Source organism: Pagrus pagrus, assembly GCF_965226575.1.
Source record: "Pagrus pagrus genome assembly, chromosome: 6".
NCBI classification, from domain to species: Eukaryota; Metazoa; Chordata; class Actinopteri; order Spariformes; family Sparidae; genus Pagrus; species Pagrus pagrus.
Window position 1 is genome coordinate 23541671 of NC_140190.1, and position 22945 is coordinate 23564615.

The 22945-nt window shown below is 42.7% G+C and overlaps 1 protein-coding gene across 3 annotated transcripts in view; it reads left to right on the forward strand.

The window, feature by feature from the left end:
* The window catches only part of dennd1b (DENN/MADD domain containing 1B), a 114927-nt gene that overhangs the window by 25553 nt on the left and 66429 nt on the right, over window positions 1-22945 (forward strand). For all 3 annotated transcript variants that reach the window (XM_084354561.1, XM_084354560.1, XM_084354562.1), the window contains exons 4-5: window positions 19996-20045; window positions 21101-21220. In XM_084354561.1, the coding sequence (XP_084210687.1) occupies window positions 19996-20045; window positions 21101-21220 (170 nt within the window). The remainder of the gene's footprint in view (window positions 1-19995; window positions 20046-21100; window positions 21221-22945) is intronic.

A 22945-nucleotide genomic window follows, 5' to 3' on the forward strand; every position in this document is an offset into this window, starting at 1 on the left:
CTGCCAACTAAATATGATTCCAGTAAGTTCAATGCATCAAGATGTAAAGATTTAAAACAAAAAAGAACACTGGAATCGATTGAGTACCTGCTTTTGATTGATTCAAGATTTAAGTCGTTATTGTCATCATACAAAACAAAACATGAAACAGCAAAGCATCCCTCTGAGCTGAGTTATGCAGAATATAAGATAAAAGTAGTAATAAGAAAATAAAATAGTTACTGAAGAAGACACCAAAGATAAAATTGTTTCTAAGAATAAAACAGGCATTAAAAAGATTGTCAACACTTCAGATTTTCTCAAAATATAAGAAAAAACAAAAATAAACAGATATTAAAAATAGTTGGCTTGTATTACACATACACATTACTGTGCTCTGTAATATCATGCATGTGATACAAATATGATTCACACTTCTTATCTGTGTTTGTTTGAGTGGTGGTATAGAAGCTAGTATAAGGAAATAAAAAGTTAGATTGGTTCATCCCTACTTTTATCGTCCAAATAAGTTAAGCTAACTTGGAGTTTGTTAAACCTGTCCTTTGTTTAAATGCTTATTACATTTTTATTGCCGTATCTGACTTCTTTTCATTGATTTCTCTAAAAATTAACTTGGAGCACAATGTAAGAAATGTTGGTCCAAACTACAAAATAAGACCCAAATTGCTCTTTAAGCCAATCAGGAATCTTATCTGCTCTGTCTCAGGGGGACAACATGCACGCACTTGCAAAAAAAAATCTTTGGGATAATTTAAATTGATTTAATATTCCTTTTATTTGAAAGCCTTGCTCTTTACCCTCAGAAAATACACCACCACAGCAGGGCGTCTTTGTTATTTCTCTCTGGCTTCACCTTCAAAGAACAACAGTCGAGATCCAACTTGATCAAAACGAGTGTGTATTAATATCTGTGTTGTGCACATCACTCTTTAAGTCGATTAGGTTGCATCATGTTGTTACTCCAACTCCATGACTCTTGCTTTTTGCTGTGTGTGTGTGTGTGCGTGTGTGCATGTGCGTACACGTTTGTGTGTCTGTGTGTGTGTGTGTGTGTTTTGCACTGTCAGTTAGTTAGCCTAAAAAAGACAGAGGACGAGGATTTGACAGGAAAAAAAACAAGACATAAAACATATTGTTTCTGTTCCAAGAGTGGCCACAGCATCAAAAAGGTCCTGGAGCAAATCACTAGAGAGATGACTACAGCAGCCCATCAATGGACTGAAGGGAAAAATGGACAAACTACAAAAAAAAGAGAAAAAAAATAGAGGAGAAGACAACAATATGTGCATAGGCTAACTATCTCTCAACACAGCAGCCAAGCCAGTGAGTTTAAACAGCTCTCCTGCCTCTCTGATCCACTTTGAGGAATAAACGGGCTTGTAGAAAGATGCTTCAGGCGATGTCTGCCTGCCCCACAAGAACCAGAGCGTGCTATCAGAGTAAGAGGCAGAGGGAGTGAGGGAACGAGAGTGTGAGCGAGAAATTACAGACTTACAGAGGTAGGCACAGGAAATGGAAGTGAGGGAAAAGGAGTAGAAAGAGCAGCTGAATCCAAGAGAGATGAAATACAAAAAAATAAACGTAGTGTAAACATACAGTAGTGTTTGTGTTGACATGGGCCTGTCTCATCCCTCTTCTCCAACACGTCTCTCTTTCTAGCCCCCCCCCACAACCACCACAACATTACTTTTCTTTCATTCTGTTGTCATCCAGATCGTTTGTGTGGATAAGATGGCCCTTAAGATGGCTAGTTAGCGTGCTGTGTACAGAGGGATTGGCCCTTTCCCCCGTATACATAAAGGCTGTATTCACAGGCCTCATTACCAGGATTAGGGCTCCCTTCCTCCTTTGTGGGGCTGAAGGCTGGAGTCCTCTGTAGCCACAGTCTCTGTCTCTTTCTGTGGCCTGAGCTGGCCAGCATATGGCAGCAGCAGCCAACAGTCTCCACAGAGGGGCTCAGGGCTCAGAGCAAGGCCTCCTTTTGTTTAGGCCGTTATTGTTGCTCAGCGTAATGACATTTGTAGGCCGTAGGATCGGGGTGGAGGGGTTAGTCTACCCCAGGGGAGAGGGGGAGAGAGAGAGAGAGAGAGAGAGAGGGACAGAGAGAGAGAAGGAGAGGGATGGGGGGGGGGGGGGGAGGCAAAGACATGTAGACAGACAGGAGTGTGGATTATGGAAATATGAATTGATTTTTTTTTCTGTGCTGTGGTAGAATAGAAAGCTCAAAGGAGAACAGACTGCAGGCTGGCTGGCACGCCGGGGTGGTGCTGGGGAAATATGAAGTGAGAGGCGCTTGCTCCCTCTTTCTCTTTCTCTCTCTCTCCTCTCTTTTTCCTTTTCCCTCCTGCTCCCCCTGTTCCTCCCTCAGCCCCTGAGACTCTTGATGCCCTGGTCATCCACAGATGCCACTTGGATAGAGAAGGAGAGAGGGAGAGAGAGGGAGAGAGAGAGAGAGAGGGAGGGAGGGAGGGCAAGAGAGAGGTGGCTAAAGCATATATTTGAATCGCAAGAAGGGCTTTTTTTTTGCAAATGAAGCAGACAGATGGAAATCTGTCCGTTTCCTCTCAGATCTCATCCCAAAGTTGTGGAAAAAACACAGCAGACAGAACACACACACATGCTCGCTGTCCCACACGCACACACATACAGAAAATGGTTCTGCCAGTTAATTCTAGCAAACCACAGTGTGGTGTATATAAGGCCCACTCTTCTGAGAACAGAGGATAATATGATGAACACTCAGCAAGTTCCACAAACAGACAACCATTTGAAATCTTGCAGAGACTGTGAGCAGCTCCACAGTATTTAAAAATGTTAAGTTACTCACACAGATACATACTTCTGCAAATTGCAGAACTTCCTTGGCCAGCACTACAGGCACATCCATAATTTTACAGTTGACAGGCTCCAACACTAACATTTAATTTATAATGTGTTGATTATGAGTCTAATATATATGTATCTGTCTTTCTGCTCAGTTTTTTTAGTTTGCTTTGGGCTGTCATGTCACTTCAAATAGAGCTAAGAACAGAAATACCTGAGGGGGTGTGACTACAAGTCTGGGAAACTAACTGTACTATTACCAATTCCCTTGCCTGCCGAGATATGTGTTGGAAGAAATCTGATTTGTTTGGTTTTTATAACTCCTCAGCAGAAATTCCTATTAACTGGGACCCGGTACGCATGCTGGAGGAAGTGTGGATTAACACTGGTATTGTCCACAGCTTTTTTGAGGATAAAGGGACACTTCATGTCAAGGATACTGGGTTTTAATAATGATGTTTTACACTTTTTTTTTTACACTTGGTTACACTTAATCTTCTAGAACCTCTTTCTTATCTCTTTTTCTCTCTGTTGTGCTTTTCTAGCACATTCCTTCCTTGCAGTTTACAGTTTACTTGCATATCATACACGCACATGCACTCACATGCATACACAAAGAGATAACTCAGTGTTTGCTTTCTTGGCATATCAGCATTATGCGTCATTCTAGTTCAAGCTCTTGGTGCTCCTGATAATCTTTTCCCTATTTTTTTCACTCACTGTCTCCAGTCCTGTCTTTCTTTCACCACCTTCATAATGTTCTTTATGCCAATCTTTTCTTAAATTTTGCTGTATCTCTCTATCTTCTCGCCCTCTTTGTATCTCATGCTCCCTGCTGCTTCATCAACCTTCTCCTTTCCAAACACCTCATCTCAGATTTCTCCTCAAAAGACGATGTTGCAGGAAATTGCAAATTACACACAAACCACATTTTTTTCCTTCGAGCCTAGTTGCAGCATAATATCCAGAGAGAAATAAAGGAAATATTGAATTATGAATAGATTTTACTGCAAGGCCTTCTCTCAGCTGTGAACTAAAGTTGATGTTAACTCTCTATGGCCATTCAACACATTTTAATGGGAAACCTTTGATCTTCCTGCTGCATACTGCATGGAGTTGACCATATAACATGCTGTTTTTCATTTATGCCAAGGCTACAGTAGGTGTGATTTGATCCAAAACGGAATTATCTGGGCTTTGATATGAACGTATATGTTCCTATGTATAATCAATTTGTCATATTTATTGCATTCCAGGACTTGCGTTATGAAAAATGTAGTAATACTTTACCCCTCTACATGAGCAATTTCCGTGTGACTTCCTACATTTCCTTGTAGGCCCTTTTTTATGAGCTTGTTTCATTTGGAACATGTAGGTGGTGAACAGAGCATTCGCTGTAGCAAAGAAAGAGTTCCCCAGCTGAGAAAAACTGAGTCACAGACCTTATTTAAAACATGTCATGAATTAAGCTACATTGGATTTTGAACTTATTAGCTTAGGCAGAGTAAAAGTGTTTTATTTGCTCCTTCGACGATGGAGATGTCCTTGTGTAATTGTTACAAGTTGGTGCAAAACAAGGAGCCTAGAAAAAATAGCTCCTGCCCTTCAGTTCAGTTGGACTGCTAGTGTTTTGATTGTCAAAATATTTCCTTGTATTACTGTGTTGTGTAAACCCACCGTGATGTCACTCTTTGGTTTGGAACTACTGTTTTGACGCCTCAAGTTTGGTATGATAGCCATCACTATCTTGTTTTTTTGGAGCCAGAAATGCCCATACTTGAACGAGAGGGGGAGTCTGGCGGGGATATTCTGATTGGATCTGACTGAGAACCCAAAGACACGTCATGGAGGTCGTTACGCTGCTATGCTAACCTTGGCTAAATCTAGGACTAGCAAGGCCGTAATGTAGTGCCTCTCCCTGCTTGTTACGTTAGACGTGAAAATGTGACGGCAGCTTTCTTGACTTTGGATGTGAAGTTTGAACAGGTGTACACAAACAGTTTGTGTTGGCGTGTCGAAACAAACCCTGTTAACTCAACCTCTTTTTTGTCTGCTGAGTGTCTTGTCTGCAGCTTTCACCTCATGGTTTGTCTATTCCAACTCATACCCAAAACTCTCTGCGCAGATGCAACTCTTGATGGCTAACGAATCAAAGCCACCACTACCCAAGGTGTAATGTCAGTTCTGACCCTGTTTCCTTCCACCTGAGACATTCACCCTAATCGAATCACTAAAGCTGTACAATAACACATGTCAATCGCAAGGTAGCCATGCCCTGAAACATACCCTGCTATCATCTTTTTTACTCTAAATGGGACCATAATATTCAAGATAAACATCATGCTGTATTGAATAAGACTTCAAACTAGAGACTGAGGCCATGAACTCATTAGGAAACTGTAATAAATGATGTATGAAATAGGGTCATTTTCTCATACACTTAAATACAATCAGGCTTATTTTTGCAACCAGTGGAGTAGCCCCCTGCTGGCCATTAGAAAGAACGCAGGTTTAAGGCACCTCTACATTGGCTTTGCTTTTTTATTCCCAGAAGCTCCGTCCACTGGTTGTACGTGATGTCACGTTATTTGTTTTTGTCGTATTGTCACTCAAATGCTCCTGTCTTTGTGCTCACTTAGTTTTAACCACTGTCAAGTTTTTTGATATGCCATGACTTCAGGCTGAACTTTACTTATTTTCTGTTCACGTAGTCCTGTACATCCATCTCTGCTCAAAAAGCTCACTGTGTCATCAGCCAGACAGGGAGAGAGGGAGGGACAGACAAAGAGAGAGAGAAGAAGAGAGGCGGCAGGTCTCTTGAGGCTTCAACCTCGGCAACTCTGAGTGTTGCACTGACACCGTGCTCCATCAGGACAGGCTGCCTGACATGCTGTGATTGGTGGCTACAGCTCTGGACCAGGCCCTGGATGGGGGAGGCAGGATAGGGGCTCTTTGGAAGAGAGGTCGATTGGGTGGGTGAGGCAGCAGCAGTCTGAGGGATGGAGCCAGTAGACGTGATTGGTGGGTTCAGCCTTAAGGGAGCTGAGTGTTGACCCTGAGGAGAGGAGGGGATAGCGGGTGAGAACGGTGGTGGAGGAGTCAAGGTGGGTGTGCAGAGGTTTGGTAGCAGGGGGCCAGACATGCTAACTTGAAAACAATGATATGTAGCCCTCAGTTGAGACCTTGTATTGCTCCCAAAGGAGGGAGCAATATGTGAGAGTAACAGTCATATAGGAGAAGAGGTAGGTGCAAGAAAAAGGGAGGTGGTGGATGGCAATTAGATGAGTTTAAAAGGAGATTTTTGGCAAAAAAAAAGTTAACAGGGAAAGTTGGAAGGAGGTGAAGAAGTCGAGATTGGAGGGATAGTGAGGTAAAAAGATGAAGGCAAGGTGAGAGCTGTGTAGAATGACAAAGCCAGAAAGAAATCGAGTAAGAGTCGGGGCAGTGAAAAGAGAGCGACTTACTTTCATAGCATGAAGGTTTTAGGAATGTAATGCTGTGATTGCAAAAACCCAAAATGTATTTTCTTTAATGTGACGTGGACATTTCCTGGCCTCTGGGTCTAAAACCAAACATAAAATGTTGTCCTACTTACAGTGATAAAGTTGATTCCACAGTTACTGAGAAATGGACAAGATTAGATGTGAAACGTCACCATTGAGTGATATAGTAAATTAAATCCTTGACGACAAAGGTAAAGGAGGTAATGCTGGAGAGAAAAGTACAGCACCTCAGTCAGACCAGAGCGTTTTCACAAGGACAAACATGGCCACCAATCCTCCAAAATGACGGGAGTATAAGGAGTGATGCTTTGTGGCGAGCTGTTGAGAATGAACACATTTTGTCAGCTCTTTGGGTGCCGCTACAGCCAGTTTTGTGAAGCAAGGCGCAACGTGTGGGAAACTGAGAGATAAAAAGATGGAAATTTATACCTTTATTGTGTTTGTGTGTGTGTGTGGGGGGGGGGAGGCCTAAAAGTGTGTGTGTGTGCATGAATTTGTGTACATGTATGTGTGTGATGTCTCAGTGTGTCACACAGTCTCGTCTTTCCCCTTCACTGCACCCTGACAGCAGTGTCAAACAAGGCCTCATATGATCTGTGTATGTCTTTGAGAATATGTGTGTGTATGTGTCTGGGTTGATCGTGTTTTTATTCTTCTTTCTAACCCTTTTCACCTCAGATCCCCGGGGTGTTCCAGGGTCTTGCCTAATGGACAGTCTCGCCCCACGAAGCTGGCCTTTGGCTCGGGCACTGAGCTGGACGCCTAACTAGGGCCCTTTTGTTGCTCATGGGTCCTGATTGCGCTGACCTCTGGGCTGGCTTCCTGGGAGAAGCAGGGTGGTAGAGAGGGAAGAGGAGAGCAGGGGAAGTGTTTTTACGCCCCGCTGCTCACATCTCTCCTGCATCGCCCAGTGACTGGTGAAAAGAAAAGCGGTGCTGTGTTTTGGCGGTGGAGTAAAGAGCTGTTGGCTGCTTGTGTTTCCCAAGCTGCAAGTGGACAGTAGTTGATTCAGCTATAGATGATTTCATCCTACAAGTCCTATGAGCTAACTGCACTGCCAGTCCACTCCCAGGACAAATAGTTTCAAAAGTACAACAGTTGATTGATGGTGAATTTGTGCTAAACTAGTTTCCATCTGGTCAACAACTCATCAGAGACATGAACAAGCATTTCAAATGTAAACCTTTCTATTGGCTCATGTGGCTGATCCTGAGGATTTTAGTGTTTTTTTACTGTTGTCATGTTGTGTTCGAGTAAGGTTAGGCTGATGGACAATGCCACCATCTATTGCTGATGGCTAACAATCATCTGACAGTCACCCTGTACCAGCGTCGTGTGTAGTGTGTTCCCTGAGAGTTGCTGAAAGGCAGGAATTGTTGGTGTTTGTGACATGTGGAAGAGAACATGAAGTTGGTTGTTCTTCAGATGTTACTTGTTAATTGTGTTTCCTTAGCTTATATGACGTGTCGCCCAACCCAACGTTCCAGTCAGAGGTTGGAATTCCCAGTTGAAATTTCTAACTTCCAACCTCCAAGCAAAGCACAGAAAAACACATTTCTTGGGGCAAATGTACATACAATTGAACCCTCAGCAGTGTAGCCTCCTTGGATATACAGCACAAGCAAAATAGAGGAGGAAAGAGAAGCACAAGGCAACGTTATGCATTTTATTTGTTTGAGTGTGTACATTGCTCACTGCTCCCTCAGGATGGGTTAAATGCAGAGTGAGTACCAGGTTCACTATGTTGTAAATTGTATGATATGCGATCAAGCAAAAGATTTTTCTTCTTCTTTGTCAGAGATTGTGTCACTGCTGTCTAGTTCTTTGGACTGTTTTTGTGCACATGGCTGCAGTTAGGGAACAGAGACTCCAGAATAGGGAACGGGGAGTTTGTTAGTCATGTGGTAAAACATTGTTCCACCTTGTTTTGTTTCATAATGATATCTTTATTCTACACCAATTTGTCTGAGCTCCTTGTCGGGTTTAAATCCACATTTTTCTCGACAGGCTTTGGAGATATCGGCTGTAGAGATGTCTGCCTTCTCTCAACTATAATGGAACTAGATGGCACTCAGCTGGTGGTGCTCCAAGCGCCAGAAAATTCATTTGAAAAATTCAACAACAATGTCTCTTTCCAGTAATCTAACCTGGTTACTCAAGATAATCCACAAACCTTGGTGTGCACGGTTTCATTTCACAACTACACCCGCTAACGCTAATCGCCACGCAGAAGGAAGCATGCATCATGGAAGAGAGGCATGTAAACATTAATGACCTCCTCCTTGGCTGAGCTATAACGTTGGCTAGCTCAGTGAGGATGCACCAAAATGTACAGTATATTATATTTTTAAATGCTGCCAAATTCCCTCAGTATAATGGCATCATTCACAGAGGAAGAAAGAGTGCATCTACACTTAGAAACAGGTTGTCGCTGTCAACCAGGAAACTCATATTTACGGTATCAGATGCCAGACTTAGCCAAACCACATGCTGCTGTTGCCAACAGAGCTATCACACATATAACGATGCGGCTTAATTGGCGCACATTTTTCCTTTACTGCACTCCCTGTTACATGGCACAACCAGCAGCCACCAGCCAGAGACAGAGACAGAAATAATGGCAGAACAAAAAGGGCGTTGTGTAAAGGATGGACAGAGGGAGGCAAAGGAGAAGGAGGAAGAGGAGGGTGCATCCATGACCTGACCCCCTCTGCTAGATTCCATGTACATCTGTCAATGAGACGTCCACAGCCAAATGTTTAGGAGCCAGTGTTGCACTGCTGCTCCCCTGCTGAGCTTCAGTATATACATTCTTTGTGTGTATGTGTGTGTGAGTGTGTGACGCCATGTGTTAGAGGCAGGCCCACATCAGGGTTCATACAGTCGAGCTAAGCCCAGTGGGAGCTGAAAGCTTAAAGAAGGAAATCCCCCCCCGGCTGCTTGGTACACACACACACACACACACACACACACACACACACACACACACACGTGGTCTCTCTCTCTATCCCTCTCCCTCTCCTCCTGGCACGTCATTAATGAAGCCCATGCTTGTATGTTTGGGGCATATGCAGCTCTCTTGGCCCAACACTACAAGTGTGTGTGGGTGTGGGTGTGTGTGTGGGTGTGTGTGTGTGTGTGTGTGTGTGTGTGTGTGTGTGTGTGTGTGTGTGTGTGTGTGTGTGTGTGTGTGTGTTAGGGAGTGAGACATCTCCCCCTATCACATGGTAATATATTCAGTAGAAGATCTCTGCAGAGGCATAATACTGCCGCTCTCCCCTGTCTGAGCCCATCTGTGATACGTAGAAAGGACATCAGCAGGACAGGTTATTAGCACTGGAATAATGCACAGTGTTATTGTTGACGCCACATACTTATCCTCCAAGCAATATGCCCCCTCACCCCATAACATGAATACATCCATTGTGGAAAAAGCAGGAAATAAATGAGTGCAATTCAATGGATGGCATGTATACTACCCCAGTGGAATGTTGTTGTATTGGAGGTGACTCATTAACAGCTGATAGACGGGCAATGAGTTTGGGGCTGGGCAGTGGGGGGTTAAGGGGATGTTATCCCTCTTGTTAAAACAAATGATTGAATTCATCCTACATATGCATGATAGCCTAAAGAGGAAAACAAAGAATCCAAGCAACGTTTTACCTTCCCTTATTAAACTTGAGCAAGGACATCTCGGGGTAAATGCAATGGCTTCTGGGATGCTAATTTCCCAGTGACGTTTCCATTCAAGAGGGCGGTGTAAGGTGTTGAGGCCAGTGGAAATACACAGGAGAGCCAAACTAAGGCATTTATTTTGTCCTTGGTTTAGGCATCTGTGATGTCCTTAAGGGTCTGAAAGCACAGATTTGAAAATGACAAATATTTTTAGCAAACAGGATTTCTTTTCAATACAGAGGTGGCACATACAGTATGAATATAAGACCACATATAACTGTCAGGTGTTGGCAAGTGCTTGAAGAGGCCAGAAGATCAATCTGCCACCTTCAACACCTCCCGGAGAAAAGCTCTGGTAACATGGGACCGTTGTTAACCAAAATAACCTCCCTTAACACAGACACTGAGCCACAGAGGGGTCACTGGGAACAGAAACTTGTGGAGGGGATTAGATAAAAAATCCAGGAAGACAAAACTCCCTCTTCCCCTATCTCCCTCTCCTATCAGCCTGGGCAGAGTGAGCAACAATGTGAAAATGTAACGCCCCCGTGTCAATTTGAAAGTGCACCTCATCGGCTCATGTGCCCCTCCACCTCTCTCCATCACCCCCCTCTGCACCTTCCCCCCTCTCAAGCAGCTCTGTTGCTTTGGTCCAGCTTTGAAGGCCGTTCTTATTACTGGCACAGAGCGCAGGTCAGAATGGCAAGCCGGCAGCATACTATTAAAGCCTAATGAAAGAAATCTCTGCAGGGTCTGCGGTCTGCAGCGGCCAGAGGAGGCTGTGCCTCTGCCCATTGTTCTTCTGCTCCTCTCCTCACTATTCTGAAGGATTTCTTATTCCTACAGAATAGTGTCTCTATCTCCGTCTCTAAATCTGGCTTCCCTGCCATCGCCCCTGTCACTGTCTTTGTCATTCATAGTCATTTTTAGTCTTTTCCTTTGTCTTGTTCTCTCTCTTAGTCATTTTTAAGTTTCACTCTATCTGCGTCTGTATCAGATTATGTTTTCACTCCTATTAATTTGTCCAGCTGCCTTAAAAAAAGATAAAGAGCTTTGGGCTCACTGTAAGTAAGACAAGACCTAAGCATCCCACATGTTAGATATACTATAAAGGCAGATATTTGTAAGTTTGCCATGATATAACTATAGTATGTTCACTTTTTGTCAAGGTAAGGTTCCGGTTGACCATCTTATAATCATCTAGGAATCACTCTGATATTAAATTGATTTACCAGATCAATCAGCACCAGAGAATTATCTTGGTATGTGTGTCTCAACAGGAAGGCCAGAGGTCAGGGTCACCTACAGAAGTCTGATCTGAGAGAGTGTGCTGCTCAGGATAGAGATATGTCTGCCTGACATTCCCACTGGCTAATAAATATCAGTTTAAGTTATCACTGAAAAATAAACATGTAGATTTGTCATGTCTGACATGCACTCTGAAAACAAATTGAGTGTGGTTTTGATGGTCAAGCATGCCTTTCTGTGGTCAAGCAGTTCTTAGATTTCACCGACTCATGCAATACTTTCCAGTTACTACCATACCTGCATTTATTTCTTGGCTTTTAAAAATAATGGTATTGCTCAGGAAGATGTAGTGGGCCGGTAGACATTATTGGAATAAGTCCCTCATATAGATTGTTTGATACTTGTAAAGCATTGTATTAATATGCTGTGGTCTATGATATGACAGGAGATTAATCTCTTGTACCTTTTCCATATTTATTGGTTAATTCTATTGAGTTAACAATGTATTTGAATGATAAATAGCGATAGAATGGGAGGAAAGAAAATGGAGACACATGATTTAGCCCTTTTAAGTTTGCCTCAGAGCTTTCTTTTCTTCAGGATTTACAATGTTAAATGTTTTCAAGAGCTCTATTAAGGCTTTAAACATTTACATATCCACAGTATCTCTTCTCCCTCACCCTCTTGGTTTTTTGTCTTTCTTTTTAAGACTCTATCTTCTCGTTAAGAGTATCACATGCACTAACCTTTTGGTTTCTGGTGCAGTTTGGAGACACTAAAGACACAGGAAGTTGTTCAGGAAGTTTGTTGTTTACAGTGTATTAGATCACAGATTAATACCCTCCCTTTTCCAAGTGAAAGAACTGATAATAATCAGCTCATCAGTAACATGAGTCATACGTTTGTGGCTTTGGGCTTTTATTAGTTTGGAACCTATTTTTAATCCACCAGTCTACCCAATCAAGGTTTCATACCATCATACATTTTTATTCTGCATTATTTATTTTTTCCCCCTCTCTCTCTAAAACCAAGGCTCAGCTGTCCTTGTGCCTTTACACATTGCAAATGAATGCATATCCATGCAAATTCTTAAAAAAGAAAGGCTGAGAATTTGAATATTTTGCTTAAAGCTGCACCCAGGTCGACCCTGCCATTCGGCATTTGAAAGCAGTGTGTCTGTTTGAATACTGAGGATCTCTCTTTGTCATGTTCGCCAGAGGGGCTGGGTGAGCGAACCAGCACCGGCAGGATGGGCAGAGATCGGCTGGGTAGCTGCACACAGACAGACTAATTGGGAAAAGGGGGAGAAAAGGGGGGCAAGAGGGGGGACGAGGGGTGTTGGTAAGGGTGAGGAAAAGGTGGGGTATGCAGGAAGGGGGGAATCCAAGATGACGACAGGGGGTTTAGGAGGGAGGTGAAAGAGGACGGAGAGTGGGGGATGGAGAGAACGAGAGAGAAGGGAAGGAAGAGAGGAGGTGATGAAGAGGGCACAAGAGCGTGCGGGAGGAAGAGGTGAAGGAAGGGTGAGTGGAGACACTGTGGTTTCCAGCGCTGATGTGTTAGTAGCCCTGCTGACTGTGTCATTATACTGTTGAAGCGCTGGCTGGATAAGCAGGGTCCCTGCCTGCTGCTACCACTGTTGCCTTAAAACTCCATTATACTGCATGTTTGACATATATAGAAAAGATAGCTTTGCACAAGCCAGTTTTCTTGCAGTTATTAAACATATCCACAGAAGATGGTCTCTCTCAACTTTTACCTCAAAGTCTTAAAGTATACTTCTGATTCCAGCACAGCAGGCACTAGCTGGGGAATACTCTGCATAGCCTGAGCAAAAATATATAAATTAATATATATTTAAATTATTAAAATAATTATGAAGTCAACCACCCAGCGACAGAATTCCAACATGTAGTTTCCAGTATTTTGGATCATGATAACAATCCTATACAGTTAAGAGTTTTGTAATTTGTGTAAAAAGGTGTGTGACGTTCAGCATTCCTAAAACTTTGTGGAGTGCAACTAACGTCAATTAGAAGTTTGTCAAAATATCTTAAGCGTGCAATCTGTAATTTCTGTCGCTATGGGTCTTAAATGAAAATCAAATCAAATAACAACAAAATAAAAACAATGAAAAAAAAGGTGTAGTTTGATGATGTCGTAATGTAGCGTGAACTCATGGGAGTTGTCTTCATTGTTACACAACCACAGTTACCAGTGAAAATCTAACCACGTGACTCAGGCAGAAATGTTCACAGAAGAGATAAAGGAAGTTTTATTCATGTTATGTTGAGACTGTTTGCCAACTTCCTTCCACAACGTATCATCATGATGTTTCCCTGGAAGTTATTGTGACAGCTGACCAAATGAAACACACCATTACCTGAATTAGATTACTGATTTCTCTGGGTTGGAAGATTGTTGGAAACATATGGAATAATGTTAGTACACAACTGAACAAAATATATAACCAAGGTCTATCAGTTTTTAGACATTTTAAAGCAGAAATTCGACATATCTTTAACTCAAGGTTATCTCGTGGTTTTCGTCAGTGGATGGTGTTCGCTCAGTTTAGGGACTCAGAAGCATCCTGGCTTTTGTGGACCTGGAATTTAGCTTAATGTTTAGTTAATTTGAACGTGATGTCATGAGTTATCTGACACACATACTTATAGCCTGATCACCAGTTTGAATCATGAGCTAATGTGTAATCCTCTGACCTTATAATATTTTACGCAGTGACTTTAATGATGCCTTTACACAGACACTGAATTAAAAACTATTAACATGGCTGGGAAGGTTGTTACCTCATCGAAATAACAGAAATTCGGAGCTGGTGTGATTCTTCAGACCTTTGATGACTTGTGCACATGTGACACACTGCACCTGAGCTGAGCTTAGTTCACAGCTGAATCCTCATGGATCTTTTACTACCTCCTTTTCCAGCTTTAATTGATTTTTTGTTCATTTCCATCTGGTGTAAAAACTCATCTTGCAAAAACTTAACTTGAGTTAGGTAATCCATCACAGTGGAACATCTTGTCCGCATTATATTGAGTTATGTTATTTTTGTGTGGTAATGCAGTGCAGGCTTTTCAAGTCTGCAGTTACAATTGCATTACCAGGAAATAATAAATTAACTCTGACAAAAAAAAATAAAAGCAGGCACAATGTGCACTGTGATGGATTATAAAGTGAAAAAACACATCCAGGATTCTAAAACAGTGTGGCATGCTTTGAAAACAGCTGACAGTAATGCAAACTACATGTGAGTTGTAGTAATGGGCTAACACATGCAAAAACACTGATACTGTCCTTCTAAAGTCTGCTTCTAATATGGGTATACCAGTGGTACATTTACAAATTTGGCTGCCACCAGCCTCCATTCCTCCTAAAACTACACCCTGTATGGAGGGCTCTGGGGGCCAGGCTGCACTGAACTGGGTTGAGTTACACCGGGTAGCTAGCTAGATTGATCTGGCTGCAGTAGCCAGGGGAATATAAAGCAGGGCAGGGGCTTAAAGTCTGAGTCCCCCCAGGGAGGAGTCCTCGCTGCATGGGGAGAGGGGCATGAACTGTGCTGCTTCTCTCTCCCTCCCTCCCTCCCTCCCTCCCTCCTTCTGCTCCGTCCATCGAATACCTTTTCCATCTCTCCTTCCTCATGACATTCACTCGTCTGTCTGTCTTTCTCTCCTCTTTTTTTTCCTCATGGTTTCAGCTTTTTGCTCTTTTACTCCATCCTCATTCATTCCCTCCTTGCATCCATTTGCAAGCATATGGAAAAATGAATATTGCTCATGAAGTTCACACCCAAAATGAAACACCATGGCTGATGCTGTGTTAAGCATTTAATCAGTTTATAAAAGACACTTTAAAAAAAAAAAAAAAAACCTGGTTAACAACATTATGTCCACTTGCTGTGATGTTAAAAGCTGTCTTCCCCCCTTTTTACTCATGGTGAGTGGCCAAGTGGGAGGTGCATGTATATGTGTGCTAGAAACAGTCGAGCCTATCCCACAGAGTATGATCTCTCATGTGTCAAATCCCCCCAGTACCTGCTGTATGCCTCAACTATATATAACCTAACCCACCACAATTACTTCTAAAAGAATCAGGTTAGAGCAGGAATAAAAGTGAAGTTTAGGCCTATTTTTTAAGAGTAGAAAAGCGAGATTGTCGCCCTGTGCTGCAAAGTTTGTTGCTCTTCCCTGCTGTACGGTGCTATTCTGCAGGGGTACGGTGCAAAGCTGCACAGTGCTGCTGTGTGTTGTAGTGTTGTGGTGCAGTGATAGCAGGATCGTCCGCTGGGGGAACCCAGAGTATTCTGTCTCACTGAGTGATACCCCTGTCTCCACTCACGATAAACAGCACACACACACACACACACTCACACACACACACACATATACACCACTGTCTGCCAAGCTCAGCCTAGCAGCAGATTCCTCCCCACTCCTCCACCCCCTCTCGCAAAGCTGCAAATATATTAGCTGCCTCTTTTTCTTTTGTCTTGGGAAAATGGCAAGCAGGGGGAGTGTGCGTATGTTTGTGTGCATGCGTGCATGTGTGTGTGATGGTAGTGGTGGGGGGCTTACTGTACTAAGAAACTGTGGAAGAACACCCCCCTTTGTGCCATTCCTGTTTAGATATCCCCATGGTATAGGGCCCAGTCATGGAGGGAGGGAAGTGGAAATAGAGCTACAGATCCGAGGAAGAGTTATCAGAAATACAGGTATGATGTAGGAAACTGGAAACAGACTGACAGATGAGGAAAAGAAAGATTATGAGTTGCAGATCTCATACAAGCTGTCTGTTTGGTAAAGGCTGCTGGAACAGGAACACTGTTGAGTTCAGTATGAAAGGTTGATTCATCCAAATTACCAAAACACATATTTTCTCTCTTCTACCACTGGTGGTATGTAGCCATGCACATAGTTTTTGTGTTATTTTTGCTAGTTTAGAGATATTTTTTTAATGTTTTTTTAGATATTGGTTTTTGAGATTTTCACATCTCTTTGCATGTAGAAGTATGTTCTGAAGTCTGTAGATTATCTGGAGTAATGGAGGCACGAATTCCAAAAAGACATGCTGCGAATAAAATGCAACTTTTCAGTTCTGTGAGCAGTATTAATTATATTCTGTTAGACTCCATTGTATCAGGCTGGAGGCAGAAATCTCAGAGAGGGGTATCTCAAAACCTCGACCAAAAGTTTCATCCCAAGTATATGCTGGTAACAGTGCTTCAGCACGCACAACAGGCGGTATGTTTTGGTGTGTTTTTCCTCTTCAGCAGTTTCCCTACAAAGTTTATATTATATTTACTTTATTTTATTTATATATATACACACACACACACACACACACACACACACACACACACATATGTGTGTGTGTTTATGACATCAATATGACAACCACTGACGTTACATTTAGTAATAACATAAGCTTGCTCCTTCCTATCATTAGACAACGTCAGTGGTTGTCATATTGATGTCATGGACCACTTCGTTAGGTACACGTGTGCAATATTATGTAATCTAATACAACTACTATGCCATGAATTCTTTTACAAAGCTCATCATTTTTCAGTTTTTGTTGACACGGTCAGCAAAAGGGTAAATATTCTACTTGACTTCATAGTGAGTGGTGGTATTGTACTGGTTTTGTCAAAAATATTGATATATCTATACATATTGATTCTGAATATTTGAATGATGAGCATTATCAGATGAATATTTTTGCTTTCCTCTCCAAGAATGAAGTAACTTATGCACTGCCGCATCTCCTTCAGAACTAAATTAACTTTGCTGCTGTTGTTCTTAACACACAGTACTCAAACCTTGTTATATTTATCTTTTAATGAAAATCCCAAATTTGGCGCCGTCAGTGTTATGTCGATTTTAGCTGTGATATCGAACGTGGTATTGGATATCGATAATTTTGAAGGTGTTGTATTGAAGTTGGAAAGCTCCAGTCTTGTGACAACACCATGTTGCCCTGCAGTGTATTATATTCAAAGGTACTCCTAATACTGTCCCTCTTGTGAATGAAAAGGGGGTGGTCAAAATATGACCTCTCTACAACCTCAATAATAACATTTTGTTAAATTAATACATCTCTGACAGTGTCAATAAAAAACACTATTGTCTTTGGCAGAGCTGTTGTATTGGATCACATCAGATTGTACAAGTATACCTAATGAAGTGGGTGCGGAGAATTGCGTGATGGCTATTCTTTCACTATTTTTTAACACTTTGTAATGACAAAAATGAATTGACAGATTATTTGATAAATTGCACAAATTGATGTACCTGTTGTGCAGTTTGTGGTAACCCATAATTAACACACCTGTGTAGATTGATTGTGAATTTGCCAGAACACACGCTGAAGAAGGGCATCCTGACTGAAACGTCCATGTGACAAAATTTTAGTCTTAATAGGAGTTCTGTCCTTGATTTTTCTTTTTGTCTATTCACTACAAGAGGGATTTAGCACCCCGCATTCAAATTATTAAGTTATTACGTGAGTCGAGTGCGTTGTGTCTTATTTTTTATAAATTGCAGCCCTAAAATATATTGCTATGGTGAAGGTAGATCTTGTCTGATTTCAGAAACAGAAACAGCCGTTGAGTCTATTTCATGGCTAAAGACAGCAGATTAAAAATGTCGGACTGTATGGTATCAGTATACCTGAGCTGAACAGACTATGTATGTATGTTACTTAGGAGGTATATATATAGAGAGAACATGTCTGCTGTTCCATGTCACATTATACACACAGACAGACACATCACTTCCCACTGGTCCTGCATGAGATTAGAGTCTCTACAGCCTCGAGACTGTCACTCAAACACAGACAACTGATGTGGGCGGGGCTGTGACAACTCTCAAATCTGGCAAGTCAAATGTTTTTATTTGCACAGAAAGCGTGTGTGTGTGTGTGTGTGTTTGCGCATATGTGTGTGTCTGTTTGGGTTTGTGTGCCATATGCAGTGCGCCAGGGAGGGCTCTCTGGAACATATTGGTGTGCGTACATAGTGGTTAATAATAGTAGCAAACGCATACAGCGATGGCAGCTCTGATGTGTGTGACAGTTTTACAGCCGCACACGCCAAGACACAGTCACACACATGTACACGCACACACACGCACACACACACTCCCACAGCAGAGACGGAGACCTCCTCTGCCACCGAGCCCTCCGTCTTTGTCGAGTTCTCTATTTTATCACAGATCCTGATAAGTAAAAACAACCACTTCCCACCCACCCCACCTCGCCTGCCTGCCCCTCCCGTATGCTCATATGTGGGCACACGCACACACACAAAAACATATAGCCGAGTCAAACTCAGCCTCCCACCCCCACACACACAAACACATACAAATGTACATGCTTAACCACCCTCTCACATTGAATGCAAAAAGTCCTTGAAGCAGGCAGGCACTCACATACATCATACACTCAAATGCACAAAAACACATGACACACACACACAGACACACAAATATCCACATCCCCCCTTCTGTCATAGCTCATTGTTGCTGTTGCTTGCTTGTCTGTGGCGATCGTTGTGTTGTGCTGGGGTGGCAGCTTTAAGTTTTGATAAGGAGGGGCTGACGGGGAGGGGGAATCAGTGACTGCTCCCTGCGGCGAGGTCTTAGCAGCAGCAGAAGACACCCAACCTGTCGTCCGGATCAGTCTCTGGGGGAGGTAGACTGAGACACAGTAGAGCGGCAGCGTCACTCTCAGCTCGGACATCTCCAGTCAGAAAGAAAAGACAGACCCTGGGCTCGGTGGCTGAGCTTGGCAGACAAACCAAGAGAAAGAGATAGAGAGAGGCCAGAGCAGAGCAGACAGCCACCCAGTGCCCAGGATTAGTCTGCGAGGTTGGCCAGAACTGAGAGAGAGGTAGCTGAAAGACAGACGGCAAAAAAGGACCTGATGCCTGGCGCCGACTCTGGCGCAGGTTAGCAGCCAGAGAGACGGGGAGACAGAGCGACAGACAGACAGAGCGGGGACCCGGGACTCGGTGGCTGTGTGGCTGGTCTGGAGTGGCTCACCCATATGGTGCTCCGCTCTGTTCCTGCTCCCTGTCTAAATCCATATGCTGCTGGTGGAAAGGTGCCCCCCCCCTCTCCTCCCCTCCCACCTCGCTTCAAGAGCATGCAGACCCTCACCCCCCCCCAACCCACAAGGGAGGTGTTGGGAGGTAAAGCCCTGAAGGCTTGTACCCCCCTCCTACCTCTTAACCCCTCAGAGCTGCTTAGCCCATTGTCACTACAATCTGCCACCATAGCCTTGGTGTTGTGTGTCCCCTCTCTCTCCCTTCTCTCTCTCTCTTTCTTTCTCTCTCTTCCTTCATCTTTTCATCTCCCTTTGGCACCAGATAATCGATGAACTTATTAACTGCTAATTATTCAAGCTGTGGATCGAGGATCCCTCCCCATCTTTGGAAAAAAAAGGGAACCTTTCCACTCTGCTCTGCCAAATGAAGTGGTTTATATTGCCCATTCATTTGGATTAAGTGCATTTAGGCTGCAGTGTTTGGGATGTGAAGACTTTGTCAGATTGCTATCAGCAGCGTTTAACATTAATCCTCATTTTGTTCAGCCGGTTGATAGCACCCACTTAGTGGAAGCCCAAGAGATTTTTATATTGCAATACATGCTTCTTATTTGTTTTCTCTTTGATGTGCGATTCTCTAAAAAGGTGCGTGTTTGTGTGTCTCTCTGTTCTGGTTTCTCAGGAGGTCCTTCAGACGATACCAAAGTTCTGCTTTCCCTTTGACGTGGAAAGGTACGATTCCTCGTTGCTTCCCTGTTTAGCTCACTTTCACCTCCTTCACACAACACACACACACAGATATGCACACCTAGCTCTCCTCCCACCTACAGAGACACATATGAAAAAGGAAATGAGATGATGTGTATTTTGTGCATCTCACAGTTGTGTTATGGTTAAATTACCATCATTCCTGGGTACATTCACATGATGTTTAACTAACTGTCAGAGTGTTGGGATGAGTGTATTTGCGGGTGTGATTGCACATAACCTCTCTGGTCTTAAACCATAAAAAGATCTGACATTTTCCTGCGTTCTAACTGGACCTGCAAAACACACGGCTGTTAGCAATATATCCACAAAAAATGTAAATGCTGCGATGGTGAGGCCACACTGTGATTACGATGATAATGATAACAACAACTTCCATTAAAGATGATGCTGATGAGGTCATCAGTGACGTGCCCACTTGACGGATCGTGCACAGAAGCATGTTTATGGTGTGCATGTGTGTGAAAGAGTCTTTAGTCTAAGCAAGTGTGTCCTCTTCTACATAATGTAGGTCCGATCAGGCCGGCAGCTCTCTGAAAAATACCGGCCTCTTATTTTCAGCATGGAAAATGACATGTTAAAATTCCTATTGTAAAGACAGAGAGAAAGAGAGAGAGAGAGAGGGAGAGAGAGAGAGAGAGAGAGAGAGAGAGAGGGTGGAGGGGAGGTTGAGGATATACAGTCTTTTACTGAAGCTGAGCTGCTGCCATCTAGTGGTGTAGGGAGGAACATAGCTTCTCTAACATTTACCTTGGGGTTAGAAAAGCTTTTTACAGTTTTTCAAGCAGCCACAGCGGAAATATGTGACATTTGATTTGGATCTTGACTGGAGATTTAGCTCATGGTGAGATTTATCTGTTTCTGATGCAGCCAGACCAAATTGTGTTTTATTTTGTTGCATTTTGAATTTGAAAGATTTCATAGATTTACTGCACCGGATTGCATTCAATTGATTGTTAAGTCTTTATGTTGTTTTGGCCATTTATGAGTGTGTATGTGTCCCTTGTGTCCTGCCCCAGGGTTTCCCACAATCAGGTGGGGCAGAATTTCACCTTTGTGCTGACGGACATTGACAGCAAACAGAGGTTTGGTTTCTGTCGACTCACTCAAGGCTGCCGGGTCTGCATATGTCTGCTCAGGTAATACACGCACACATAAACACACACACACAGCTCACTGAATCTTGTTATGCCTTAGTGTTAATTTAATTCTCCAAACTGTATTTATTTCTTTTGTATTCTTCATGTAATAGCATGTCCTAATGAACTGAATCTCACCAGCATCTTTAACACTGTGCATCTTTCACTTCCTGATTTTTAAAAGATTAAACATATTTCATAAAAGTTCAAATGAGAGACAACTGGATGTGCTCAAAGTTATGCCACACTTCACAAATCCAAACATATAAAAGTCAGCCTTTCACATTTCACTTTCTGAATCAGAATCAAGAGAATGTGTGGGCAAAAGACTTGTTCAGACACCAGTGTCTTTATTTACTCGTTCAAATAAGCAAGACTTGGTCTGTTCTGCCCTTTTTCAAATTATCTATGGATCAGTCTCAGAACTGTCTTTTTTTTTTTCATATCCGCGTTTATATTTCAAGTGTGATGAAAAAAATTAATTTACCAGATCTTAGAAGTGAACACAGATTTTTGAGACAGCATTTCCATTCATTCTCACACTTCACACTGAGCTGCACTATGCCAGAATAACAAATTTATATTCTCATCTGCCCACACAAATATGTTAGTGATGTGCCTATAATTATCCAAAAGTTTAGCAGTTTTTGATATTTCATAGGTGGATTTATCCTATCACCGCGTACATAAATGAGGACACCAAACCCAGGAAAATTGCATTTTCTTCGCATAATTACTCTCCAACAAAGGCTATTATCATTTAATTCCCATGTAATTGCATGTTGACACAATGTTTTTACTGATGTAATTACCTTACCATTACAAAGAAGGAGCACTCCAGTGCTAATCTCAGTGGACAGGCTTGTGCTCTTTAGAATAAACTGAGGAAAATGTACAAAATAAATCAATTTTTAATTAATGTATTAAGCAGTTTAACAAACAACACACAGGAAAAGGAGCACAAAGCCTTTTCTTCTTCTCTGTTAGTGTAAAGCAGCACTGTTATAAGTGGTGATCTCGCGCTTCCTCTGTGTGTGTGTGTGTGTGTGTGTGTGTGTGTGTGTGTGTGTGTGTGTGTGTGTGTGTGTGTGTGTGTGTATGTGTGTGTGTGTGTGGAGGGTGCTGGGTGTGTGTGGCTGTTGATGGACAGTCGTGGGTTTGTCGCTGCCCTGATGAGCTGCTGTGAAGAACAGTGTCCCTCCTCCCCACACCACCCACCCTTCCCGGCCAGCTTCCATGGCCTTTGTTTTGCCTTTCTCTGTCTTTCTCGTCCTCTCTCTCTTTCTATACCTCTCTCTCTGTCTCTCTCTCTATCTCTCTCTCCTTCACCCTCTCTCTCTCTCTCCCTCTCTGTGTCTCTCTCTCTCTCTGTCTCTCTCTCTTTTCTCCTCGTTATTCGGCTACTGCCACAGTGCGACAGCAACGACGCTTGGCCCATAATTATGCATGAAGCTTCACTGCCAATTAGCAGAGGTTCCCCTGTCCCTCTCGCTGAGTTAGACGTGCTAATTCATTTGACATATGATGTATAAAATTCATTATGCATTCTGAGTAGTTTGCATGGCTTGCTTCATTTAAAATAAAATAACGTATAGAAAGTTTTTGTTTTTTTTGTTAATTTGAAAATGTTTTTGTGCTCCCTGGTTATGTTTTCTTTCTTTTATGTCCTTATCTTTTCCTTTTTTATCTTAAGTAGCCCCACTGTGAGAAGATAAGCGAAAATAT